Source organism: Phoxinus phoxinus (assembly GCF_949152265.1).
Source record: "Phoxinus phoxinus genome assembly, chromosome: 13".
Lineage (NCBI taxonomy): Eukaryota > Metazoa > Chordata > Actinopteri > Cypriniformes > Leuciscidae > Phoxinus > Phoxinus phoxinus.
This window is the reverse complement of record NC_136888.1, coordinates 19,162,387-19,175,804: the sequence shown is the minus strand read 5'-3', so window position 1 is coordinate 19,175,804 and position 13,418 is coordinate 19,162,387. Positions and strand designations below refer to the sequence as shown.

The 13,418-nt window shown below is 39.6% G+C and overlaps 1 protein-coding gene across 3 annotated transcripts in view; it reads right to left on the bottom strand.

Annotated features, from left to right (window-relative positions):
* ltbp1 (latent transforming growth factor beta binding protein 1) overlaps nucleotides 1-13,418 on the bottom strand; it is a 79,783-nt gene that overhangs the window by 23,706 nt on the left and 42,659 nt on the right. For 2 of the 3 annotated variants that reach the window (XM_079633874.1, XM_079633876.1), the window contains exons 9-14: nucleotides 11,372-11,431; nucleotides 8,163-8,285; nucleotides 5,414-5,581; nucleotides 4,520-4,735; nucleotides 1,593-1,679; nucleotides 1,187-1,312 (exon numbers count right to left, since the gene is read on the bottom strand). In XM_079633874.1, coding sequence (XP_079490000.1) covers nucleotides 1,187-1,312; nucleotides 1,593-1,679; nucleotides 4,520-4,735; nucleotides 5,414-5,581; nucleotides 8,163-8,285; nucleotides 11,372-11,431 — 780 coding nt within the window. The remainder of the gene's footprint in view (nucleotides 1-1,186; nucleotides 1,313-1,592; nucleotides 1,680-4,519; nucleotides 4,736-5,413; nucleotides 5,582-8,162; nucleotides 8,286-11,371; nucleotides 11,432-13,418) is intronic. The other variant, XM_079633875.1, reaches the window with a different exon arrangement.

The window sequence follows — 13,418 nt, the reverse complement described above, 5'->3', positions numbered from 1 at the left end:
TCTGATGAAGAGAAAAGGAGTAAAATCATATAAAAATAGTCATTCTTCCACATAATGACTGAAAAAAAAAAAAATCTATAGTCACTAAATATTTTCCTGGTTTTGCCTGAAGCTCATTAATTTGTTTTAGATTATTAGATGTGACGTTATGGTGACCAAAAAGCCTTTTTCATTAAAAAATTATGATTCTGTTCTCATTGTTTATGTTTACACTTTATTTTGATGGCCCCCTGTGGACATTCTGTTGACTAAAAGTAATGTTGCACCTACAGTACATGTCAACTAACTCTCATTTAGAGTATTAGTAGACTATTAGAGGTAGGGTAAGGAGAATAAGGGGTTAGGAGAATAAGTTGACATGTACTTGCAAAGTTAGTAGAATGTCTGTTTGGGGACCGTCAAAATAAAGTGTATTAGTAGACAGGATACTAATACACTTCTGTGGCAAGCAGCGAGTGTTAATGAGCGTCGCCTGCATGCCGCACCGGTCTCGAGCCCCTTACGGACGACTGCCGCATTAAAACATAAAAAACACAACATAAATTTCCACGGCCTGGCCCTCTCTTCATTCACTGTCTTCGATGCTCCCGAAGCTCCTCCGTGAGAAACTCGAGACTGGTGCGGCGTGCTGGTAATGCTCATTAACACTCGCGCCACCGGCCTCGCTCCGTTCACACGGCTCTCGGCCACGTCCTGCTTGCCACAACTACTAATACTCTTATGAGAGTTAGTTGACATTTAGGTGCAACGTTACTTATAGTCAAAAGAATGTCTGAAGGGGATCATCAAAATAAAGTGAATAAAAATAAAGTGAATAAAGTGTTACCTTATAATTTACTCTCATGTCATTGCAAACCTGAATGACCTTCATTTTTCGGTGGAACACAAAAGAAAGTATTGTGAAAATGTCTTTTTCTCTCTCTTTTTTTTTTTGCCAATGGGATGTTATGTCCATAACTGGATCACATTGACTTTCATTGTGTGGACAAAAACAGTTACATCATTTTCAAAATACTTTTACAGTTGAATCAGTGACTGACAATATCAAATAGATGTATGGTGGATTCATGGATGCATTACATAAGCAAAATAACCAGTGTTGAATCAAAATTCCAGTTCTTGGTAGTAATAAAAGATAAACTACAGTATCAATATGGTTTATATAGTTTAACCTTTGACCTCTCACCTACACATGTGGTGCCCTCACTGTCTGTTCTATAGCCATCGTCACAGATGCATGTGTAGCTGTCAGCAGTGTTATAACAGATTCCTGCACCACAAATATCAGGTCTCACTTGACACTCGTCAATCTCTATGAAGAGAGAGAGAAAAGAACAAGGTTATTTTCGCATTTTTTCTATCTTGAAAAATGCCCATAGCGAAGCGAGAGAGAGGTTTCTAGCACTTAAATGATTGATTTTAGTTTTAGTGTATCATTTTTCATTTATTTATACAAAATAGTATATATTTTTAATATGGAGTCCAATATGGACTATTTATCGGTTATTGGCCATAACATTAATATAGGCACTTACAGTATCAGTAAAATTGTGCATCCCAAATATATAGTACATGAGATAGATGAGACTCACCTGCCAGCTGTGTTGGGGAGATGTTCTGACTTTCTCTGGAGGGCAGGATTGCTACTGGAGCAGGTGGTGACACCTTCTCCACCACCTCTGGAGAGTGACAAGGAATGGGGCAACATAAGAAGAGAAAGAAAAGAGATGTAAGACATTCCACAATCCCGCTACAGTACATGCCATGTGAACAAGATTTGTTACAAAACAAACAATCAAAATTGCTTGATCTCTCTCAATATGATAAACAAAAACTGAACATGTCCAACATCTGGCACCACAGCAGCTGATCACAGATCAAGCCATCGTTGTCATCATCTGGATTTGTTAGTTGAGGCCACTTCTACACATTTGAAATGAATTGCGTTATCTCAATTTAAACAGCACTTCAGAAATCTTTGCATAAACCAGTGGGTTGACTATAACATTAAAGAAGTGAAGAGGTCTTTATGGGGATATGCATGTGCAGTACAAGTGGGACTGAGACCTGGGAGGGAAGGCTCCATCCTGATTGTAGATACCCCAGGTGACAGCTGGGCATGTCCAGGCTGTACTACTGAGCTATCAACACTCATGTGGGTAAAAAACTCCTTCAAACAGATAATAAACGACACACAGTAATTGACTGATCCACAAAGAGATATACTTTAGCAAATTTATTGGCAACTAAAGCAAAGGGGTAAGCTGCTTCTGCTCTGACTGGATGGGGCGTTAAAGTGGGCAGAGCTGTAAATATCTTAGGCTCTGTCCCAAATGGCACACTTGATGCATGCTCTTTCTAATTTTAAGTTTAATAAAGGTTCTCAAGAGCGCTCCCCCCGAGACAAGGCCGCACTGATGTAAACTACTATCTCACAGTCTATGCAGAATTATGTCAGCAAAGTGTGGAAATGGACCGCAAGTGCGTAGGGTGGCATTTGGGACAGTCAGTCAAGTGGAAGAAAGCCATATGCAATCTCACAGATCTGCAACCATGCTCTTTTCTCTCATCTCTATCTCACACACACAAACCACATGGAAACCCTCTCGATTTAGTTATACGAACTGCCCCTTAAATAGTCAAAATTGAGGTACTTGCGGAAATAATCAGGTGTTCTTCAGATTGCCACACTGGCAGAACCCTTCAGAAAACCGCCCAGGACCACCTTTGAAGGATCCTCAAATATTAGTATACATTTAAAGTGTAACAAAACCCGACAGGGTTACTGGTGGAACCATTGACAGACTTTGGAGTTGTTGAAGGAGCTTGTGTTTTTTTGTGTGAAATTAAATGAAAAAATAAATAAAAATCATTTTAATAGGGTGCCTAGAGGTTCTTCAAAGGGTTCCTCTAGTGGGGCAGTCTAAGGAACCAAGTACTTTTCATTTTTAAAATCATATGCTGTTGGGCGGTAAAATAAAATGCGTTTTTTTCCCCACAAACAGACCAGAAACTTTAAAATAAGCCTCCTTATCATCACACCTGAAAACCATGCTTTCCTAAACTGAGCTATTAAAGAGTCTCAAAGACCTGACTGACCACATAGAAATATCTTCCCTATTTACTCCAATCAAGAGTGCTTTTTACTTTTATGTCCTTTTTAAATAATGAAAAAAAAAAAAGTACTCTATATTTTATAAATTGAAGAGACATTTAGGTGCAAACCAACTGAACACTATGTCTAAACCAATTTTGAAAATATTTTCTAACAGTTTTAACTTAAAACTGAACCTTTCTAAATGTTAACATTGGCTGGACAACTATGAACATTAAAAACAGTCACATCAATCATACACAAAGCGAAGGACACATAATGACATACACGCAGAATGCCGAGCGCAGAGCAGTCATGCAGTAGTGATGACATGAAGATGTCATGCTTTGAATGTCTTTTTTGAAAGTTTTTAGCTGCCATTTTGTAGTGCTGCCTTGACGTGTGCGGGAAAGCATCAGCATCAGCTGTGCAGCATATTTAGCAGATTTTTACTGCTTTATAAAACCCAACCTACCTGCCGGGGAACTGTGGGAACTGTACAGCAGACCATTACGTCATATAAAAACACAAAAATAAACTGTCACACAAAGCTGTGAAACAAACAGTCATACCATTTATGTGAATTCAATACAGTAGTGCTGGCAACTATGCTTCTGAATATCCAAATACTTTTGGTCATGTAGTGTGTAAGAGGGTAAACTTCAGAGGACCAACTTTAGTTCCAGAGCGACATTGAAACTGGTCTCCCAGCAACAGGACAAAACTTAATAAAGCCCAAGGACAAATTCTTTCTCTCTGAACCTGGCCCACCTCCACCGCACATTTCAGCAGTGCAATGCTTTTATGGGCTGCTTTTGCAGGGAGGCTATAAAAATCTATGCAGTTCATTTTGTGCGAGAGAAGTGAAAGGAGAAAATATGATGTGATGCACTGATCTTCTGGAATCCTTCATCAGCTTTGACATTGGTTTTGCAAGGTGGAAGCAATACTAATGACTCTCTCCCTCATGCCAAAGAGAGAACAGTTCTGTGTTCACTTTCTATAGGAACAACAGAGGCCTGGCTACATTTTTGGATCGCAGTCTTCTCCAGACCAAAGCCAAGTCTCATTCAATTGCCTGGTGCCAAGTGTACATGTGATGACATTTAAAAGAGAAGAAAAGAAGGACAGGGAAGAGGGTGAAAGATTTCTTGCCGGCATAGCTTTTGTGTGTATGTCTCTCCTTCATAAAAATGCATCCAGGTAGGCCATCATGTAAATAAACTTTACATCACAACCCCAATTCTGGCAGATTTCCTTAACACATGTTTGTGATATTCTGCATGAGGCAAATAAAACATACAAAACCCAATGTCTGCATATTCACAGACATAATTCAGACTGTAGGATAAGCCCTTTAGAAATAGAGCAGCTTAAAGTCATTCATAGTTTTTGTCCTGTGTGGCTATAACTTGTGCAACTCACCAGGTAGCTGCCTCTCTGTGATGCCGAAAGCTTCCACGGGCTGCTGTAAGGTGGGGAAGGGCATGGGAGGGTCCACGGGCGCCTGGTGTGTGATGATGGGCTTGCTCTGCCCCTGACCATCTGTCTGGCTGTGCCCATTAGGTGGTTTGGGCTTGTAAATGTACGGTGTGGTGACATGGTATCCCATACCTCCAGGACAAATGTCTTTAAACGCAGCTAAAATACAAAATAAAAAAACACTCACCAACATATTCACAGCACCTGTCCATCCTTCCATCAATCTGTCTATCCGTTTGTGCATCCTATCTATCTATCTATCTATCTATCTATCTATCTATCTATCTATCTATCTATCTATCTATCTATCTATCTATCTATCTATCTATCTATCTATCTATCTATCTATCTATCTATCTATCCATCCATCCATCCATCCATCCATCCATCCATCCATCCATCCATCCATCTATCAAGCCATTAAAATGTATTTAAATAAACAAGTAATTATTTTTCAGACAAAGCAACACTAAACAAAAATGAAAAAATCAAAACACTCAGCATTTAAAAAAATATTAAATAATGCATTGGATATATAGAGACTGCATCACTCTTGTTGCCCAATAACTTGGGTGTAAACACTTTCCTTACCAACTAATACTGTAAAGCAAAATGCTGACACTTACAGGAGGGCAAATACATAAATAATATAAAATGCATGTGTGAAAACAAAATATTTACAGGAGAACTAACAAAAAGACAGTGATGGCGTGTAAAAGCATCTACGTAGCAGAGCTGTGGAACACACATGCAAACCACAATAAATTGGAGGACAGAGAGGGAATGATACCAGAAGAATAGGTGGGGCTGATAGGGGACGTGTCTCAGGTAGCTTACCTGTCCCAGGTAGGGGGCAGCGGTCACAATTAGGACCCCAGGCCTTGCCCACACTACAACAGCATAACTGTTTACTCAGCTGACTGGACACAGGGTGCAAGCACTGCTTCCCCGGACTGACAAATCGGAAGCAATCACCCTTCTCCTCGCGAAGAGCAGGTGTTTCGGCTGGTTACCATGGAGATGGAAGGAGGGAGTGAAGGGAGGAGTGTGCACGGTGTATGACACAAACATGGAAGAGAAAGAGAAATAGAGAACAACAGAAGAGAAAAGAGATTCCCTTCACCTTGTGTTCCATCTATGCACAACTACAATGCCATAACAAAAGAACAACTGCACCAATATAAACACATTAAAACAGTGAAGGGGACAGAGTATGATCGTGTATGAAAAGTGATAGTTTTTCAGACACAAGATGGAAAAGAACACAGGACAAGAATACAAACTAACAGTGCAAAGAAGTCAGTTAAGCAGGAAGCATTTTAGTAAGGTTAATTACAAGGCTTAGTACATCAGTGGGCACTTGATATAAGAAATCTGCTTAAATACATTAAACATCAAAATTTCATCCACCTAAAGTCTATCTAACCCTACTAAGTATCATGGGGTGAAAAACACTTATTATAGCAGAGCATTCTCCATTTCCACACAAGAAAATCATCATCAGAAAATTGCAATGGTTTACTGAAAAAAAGTGCATGAGTAAATTAATATATGTATGTATATGAGTAAACACCATCGTTCAAAACTTGGGGTTAGTAAGAATTTATTCATTTTATTAAAAAACGATGCATGAAAGTGCACTAAAGGTGACAGTAAAGACTCTTACATAGTCAAAAACAAAATAAATGTTCTTTTGAACTTTCTATTCATCAAAGAATCCTAAGAATAAAAAATGTCCTTATTATTATTTCTTATTATTGTCAACATTGCTTATAATAAGGAATGGTTCATGATGAAGATAGCATACATCATCATATTAGAATGATTTTCAAAGGATCATGTGATTGTGACTTAGTCATCACAAGAATAAATTACATTTGTAAATATATAAAAATGGAAAATAGTTATTTTAAATGGTAACAATATCTACACAATATTAAAATTATGACTGTATTTTTTATTAAATAAATGCAGCCTTGGTGAGCCTAAAAGATTTGTCATTAACATAAACAAATCTTACCGACCCCAAATATTAAATGGTAATATCATTTTTAAATGGTCATATATCTATTTTATATGTTTCATTATTAATGAATGAGACCCAGTGTTAGATTGTGGATCATTAATCATTAATACTGTTGACACTTGTTAGGTTTGTGTCATGTGACATTAAATTAATTAGTGCTCTCAGGTAAATGTGTTGACGTGTAAAAGAACTGATGTGTCAATGTGTAAACTGTCTTCGCTAATATAATATTTTTTTAGTTTAATAAAGGGGCAATTCTGGGGTTTCCAATCACAATGTCAAATTCAACTTTTTAATATAGAAGATAACAGCGGATTTGTGTTGACAGACCTTATACTGTCAGCCAAAACACACTGTATACATAAGCAAAAAACTTCAATTGACTGAAGGCTAAAATGAGAATTAAAAGAATTCTCTTATCTTCTCTGAAAAAAAGGACATGACAGCGTGGTCCAGAGGTATAATTTGGCAAATGCTGCCTTCCGGGAGAAGGATCGGCCTCTATATTTATCACAGTAACACAGACAGCACACTTAGGTTACCTCATTAAATCACAGAGAAAGCTTGAGTGTGTTTGTGCCCCACTGACCGACCGCACAAATGACTCCAGCACATTTCAACCTCGCCTGAACAGCAGACAATCTTCCGCTCTTGTGACAGCCACAGTTAGTGTTAGAAGCCATGTTAAATCATGCTGCTAGCTAGACTGATCAGCACGTCTTACTGGTACCAGCTGAAGTGATTAGATGGACTCAATCCATTAACACTTGTAGAGTAGGTACATTTGTCTTTGAGCAGGTACGCATGGAAACAGAAGGAGCATGCCAAAGACATCAGCCATTCAAGTTAGCCTGAGAGGAGAGGAGAGGGAGAAGGAGAATGAGAAGAAGGAGAGGAGGACGAGGAGGAGGAGGAGAGGAGGAGGAGGAGGAGAAGGTGAGGGAGAAGGAGGAGGAGGAGAAGAGGAGAAGAAGGAGGTGAAGGAGAGGAGGTGAAGGAGAGGAGAAGGAGAGGGAGAAGGAGAATGAGGAGAGGAGAAGGAGAATGAGGAGAGGAGAGGGAGAAGGAGAATGAGGAGAAGGAGAGGAGGAGAAGGAGAGGGAGAAGGAGGAGAAGGAGAGAGGAGAAGGAGAGGAGGAGAAGGAGAGGAGGAGAAGGAGAGGGAGAAGGAGGAGAAGGAGAAGAGAGGGAGAAGGAGAATGAGGAGAAGGAGAGGAGAAGAAGGAGAGGGAGAGGAGAGGGAGAAGGAGAATGAGGAGAAGGAGAGGAGAAGAAGGAGAGGGAGAGGGAGAAGGAGGAGAAGGAGAAGAGGAGAAGGAGAGGGAGGAGAAGGAGAGGAGGAGAAGGAGAGGGAGAAGGAGGAGAAGGAGAGGAGAGGGAGAAGGAGAATGAGGAGAAGGAGAGGAGGAGAAGGAGAGGGAGAGGGAGAAGGAGGAGAAGGAGAGGAGGAGAAGGAGAGGGAGGAGAAGGAGAGGAGGAGGAGGAGAAGAGGAGGAAGAAGAAGGAAGAGAAGGAGAGGAGAGGGAGGAGAAGAGAAGGAGAGACTTATGAGAGACTTACGGAAGCAGGTGGTCAGGGAGGGGTCAGGCACAAATCCTGGGTTGCAGATACACCTGAAGCTGCCCATGGTATTGATGCAGTTTCCATTGGGACAAACACCTTGAATCTGGCATTCATCGATGTCTGAGGGTGATAACAAACATTAGGAAATCATTTTCATCTTTCTTTGGTGGAACACAAAATATGATATTTTGAAGAATGTTTCATGTCAAAACAAGAAGGGATTTTTCAATCTTCTTTACAAGTTTACAAGTCATACAAGTTTGACATAAAAGGGGCAAATAAATAAATAAACCTTCATAGTTATCGTTTTCAATAACGTTATCGTCCTTGGTGTGAACGGGCCGTATACCTCTAAACTAAATTCAGTTAGATTTATGCTTAAAACAAGAAAAGCTGTAAGAAAAATAAACCTAATTCAAGATTTTCTAACAATAATTCATAATACAATTTTTCTTCACAAGTATGTATCTTTAAGGATGTTTACTTTTTTTAAAAAACAAGACGAAAATACTAACAAATAAAATTACTTTTTCCAGCACACACTCACCGCTTTATTCATGCTATTGTAAACGTACACATAATTCTTAAAAACTGTACTGACCCCATACATTTGAATGGTAGTGTATGATGTCCAGTTCACACGCACGCACGCACGCACCCACGCACCCACGCACGCACGCACGCACGCACGCACGCACGCACGCACGCACGCACGCACGCACACACACAGTTTTGGTGTTTTATGAGGACTCTTCATAGGTATGATATTATACTGTACATACTTTACATTCTATCTCTTAGCCCAAACCCTACACCTAAACCTTACAGAAAGCATTCAGCATTTTAACACACACAATTTCTCCAAGAGGCCATTGAGTGCAAGTTAAGGGTGTGGGTAGTCATCATTCCCAGCACTTAAAGTGGGACACAGATCCAACACATGTCCCAATGCAATGCTAATGTGTTCATGATTACAGTGATTCTCATGCAGAAAGGGCATATGCTCAATCCCTCAAGCATCCAAACATCTGCTCCAGAACACAGACCGGCCCAGAGGAGTTGTCAATCACAGCTATGACATCAAAATGTCTCCATTATTCAAGAATATCCCACATCTCTATCCAAAATGCACCTACTGCAATGACCTGCAAATCTGCATGCTGATGGATACCTAAAGAAATTCGAATGGGCAAACTCACTAAACAACTGCTTCACTTTGGTACATTTTTCAGCGACCTGTGTCTAATTCACTAACCACCCTCAAATCAGTTTAAAAAGGCACTAATGTGCTGATACAGTACTGCACCATGAGTACTGAAGCTAATTATTCTTTTCCATGCAAAGTGCCTCTTTCTATGTAAATTATGCTTATTAGAGATGGCTAAACTAATTTAGCTTAGTTGCAAAAAATAAAAAAATATTTTGTTCAAAGTAAATAAATACATTTATGAAGTAAAAAACAAAACAAAAAATGGGATTAAAAGTAAAATGAACAAAAGTTCAGTGACAAAAAAGTATGTGGACAAGGCGTATATTCTCCGTCAGAAATGTTTATGAAAGCATAAACCTGCCAATGAGGACAAGATTATGACTAATGACAGGAAGAGATTCGGCAGCATCAGAGCGAGGCAGAACACCCTAACCACAGGAGACTCATCTACTTGCGCTGTAAAAGCTTTGGCCTGACGCAAATAAGCGCCAAAGGTTTAGTGAGACCCTCAGGCTGTGTTACCAGGACAATGATTATGTTCCAACTTAACGGCACTCTGAGCGCTAAAGAAGTGTTGTAAACTAGCCTCAGAGAACAGCACATACTGAAATATTTATTAAGATATGGAGTCCATAGTGCTTTCAGGTCTGTTTATTAAAACTATCTAGGGTATGTTCTACATACCTACTCAAGCTATGCAAATGCTGTGAAGAAATTAAAGCAGCACTACACCTACAAAAATAGTACTCTTGAGAAATGTAGTGATCTCAACATAAGACCACATGACCAACTGCTCTGCTTTTTCAGACCATAAACAAAAAATGGCTTTGCAGTTTTAATGAGAGCAATACCTCATAACAAAAAGACATTTGGCATATTTGATAGTTCATTAGAGACTATAACTTATTGTTAATAATTTTATTATTTATCTTAATCAAGGTTTTATCTCTCCTGACCCAGAGTGCCTGCGGCCAGGCCACACGCTGGGCACTTCCCCCTAACACAGCCAACTTCACTTTTAGCTGCGGTTCAGCTCTGGGTTTGGCAGACTGAGGCAGCTGGTGGTGGCTGCTAACAGCAGATGTGTTTGGCTGTAGGTGTGTGGAGATTAAATATCTTACCGACCACAAAACTTTGGAACAGTTATGTACCGTAATTAATATTTTTCAAAACATAATTAAGAGTTAATTAACAGGAATCCTGAGGTTGTTTTTATTTACAACTTAGCAATATACACTCCCCATCCCTCATCTGGCTTTATCTCATTCTCATTATTCCTTATAAAGAAGTATTATTAACATGCTAAACAAAAGTTTAGCGTTTAGTGTTACTTCACTTCGATTCTATAAGCTGAGCAAAAGCCCTGAAATCTTTCTGGCTGTCGGCCCTGATATGTTGGATCTCTGGCTATTACATCCAACTTCAACATAGATTAGAAAGATCTATCAAAGATGCCACCTGTCTCTCCTCCTGTCTGTCCTCGTAACCGTGAAAGAGAGTCTTCTCTGTGATAGATCTGGGACACCGTTTTAAAATGGCAATTTAATAAAAGGAACAGTACATGGCGTATGTTGCCAGTTGTGACATGCAGAGGCCAGTGGGGGGTAAAATGAATTCTATACAGTATGTGATACATACTGTAGGCCCTGTCCCAAATGGCACACTTCATTTGCACTTTCGGTGTCCCATTTGTTATTTTAGGTTTCAAAAGGTTGCTCGCGAGCCCCTTGCGGTCGATATGTGCCCTCGATGCACACTTTTACGTCACGAAAGTGTGGACTCGTAGGAAGACCGTGAGTGTTAGGGTGCCATTTGGGACAGGGCCATAAACTCATGCATCTAATCAAAATCATCACAATCGATGCACAACTACATAAACACAAAAAATTTTGCGCCACAAACTTACAGTACATACATTGACTGCTGGAACAAAAATACACAATAAAAGCATAATGAATGCATGTATGCACAAGCAGAAACAAGCCGTGGCACTTACCGATACAGCGAGTGGCATTCAGCCTCTTATAGCCTTGAGGACATTCAATTAAAGGAATCGCTTTAGAGAAAAGAGAGAGAAAGAGAGAGTGAGAAGAGGAGGACAAAAAACAGCACATTTAGTTACAGCTCTAAAGGAAAACATTCTCTTCCGGCAAGAAAGAGAAGAAGGAAATGTTGGTGTAGTGAGAATACAGTAGATATAAAATCTTTGCAAAATTCGTAATTAAAATACTAATACCATAGTTACCACAGAAACCATTTAAATATGCTGATTTGGTGCTCAAGAAACATTTCTTATTATTAGGATTTGCTGGTTAATATTTTTGTGGAAACTGATCATTTTTGTCAGGATTCTTTGATGAATAGAAAGTTCAAAATAACAGTATTTGAAATAGAAATCTTAATAATGTTATAAAAGACTTATTTAATGCAATTTAAGGCTCTTTACGTCACTTATTTGCAAAGGTAGTGATGGTAAATTCCATGTAGCCATTGTATTATTATTGCTGAAACAATAACTATAGTACCTATGGTATTTGGCCAGATGATTACCATGGTTATTTTTTGTACAGGACATCCCCAAGAGTTCAGCTCCTTAATCAATTCTCAATTCACACAGGAAACTAACAGGATATAATGGAGAAAAAAAAACGCAAGTGTGAAACTTAATACATCTGATCTGATTACATTTGTTCTTACATGTTTTTACATGTTCTACACTAACACACAAACACATTCACACAAAGATCATTAATAACTCTATAGCTCATCACCGACACCTTCAGATTAAAAAAGCAAGCAACAACACTGTACATAGTTCTGTAGTGACTGTTTTAAGGTTTGTCTCAGGAGAGGCCATGCGACTGGGAACGTGTAACATGAACAAGGTTTACTTCCCTCTCAGTCTCATGGGTAATGACCGTAATAAATTACATAAATAGAACAAAGTGAGAGAGTGAAATAGAATGACTCATTTGGAACAGAACAGAATGCCACCGACATTTTCAAGGGTCATATTTTGAGCCTGCTTCAGAAATAAAAGGGGGCTGAACTCCAGACTTGTGAAGAAGCTATATTGGACAGCAGAAGAGAGCGTCAGTCTGTGAGTGTTTACTTTTGTCAGTAGATTTCAGCGCAGTTATTTGTTGCTAGGATACTTTGTTTTGTTTACTGTGTTTTACTCTGGTAAAACGCACGCGTGGCCTTTGTTTGTTTGTGGCGTGACTTGAGTTTCGCGTGGCGAGGGCGTGGCCAAAGCTAGGGAAAGTATTTAAGCTACCAACCTAGAGCACTTATCAGAAGAAGCTATATTGGACAGCAGAAGAGAGCGTCAGTCTGTGAGTGTTTACTTTTGTCAGTAGATTTCAGCGCAGTTATTTGTTGCTAGGATACTTTGTTTTGTTTACTGTGTTTTACTCTGGTAAAACGCACGCGTGGCCTTTGTTTGTTTGTGGCGTGACTTGAGTTTCGCGTGGCGAGGGCGTGGCCAAAGCTAGGGAAAGTATTTAAGCTACCAACCTAGAGCACTTATCAGAAGAAGCTATATTGCTATATAAGCTATTCAACTGATCTTTCTGTTTGTGAGCTCTTACACCATGTGTTTTACAATCCCTACTATTACTAACATTCGTAAATCCTATGTCACACGTCGGAGGCGGCGCAATCCTAACAACCTGCGTACCCTTCCCTTGTCTTCTAGTACTATCTTCTCTTTTCCTATTGGTCTCTGGAATTGTCAGTCTGCAGTTAACAAAGCTGATTTCATTACATCTATTTCTAGTCATTCAGGTCTCAGCCTTCTGGCCCTGACTGAGACCTGGATCAGACCAGAGGACACAGCCACACCAGCTGCGCTCTCCACTAACTTCACTTTCTCACACACCCCTCGTCTGACTGGAAGGGGTGGAGGTACCGGTCTGCTCATCTCAAACGATTGGAAATTTACTAATTTACCACCTCCGTGTAACAACAACTCATTTGAATCACATTCTATTACCATCACTAGTCCTATTAAAATCCATTGTGTAGTTGTCTATCGTCCCCCA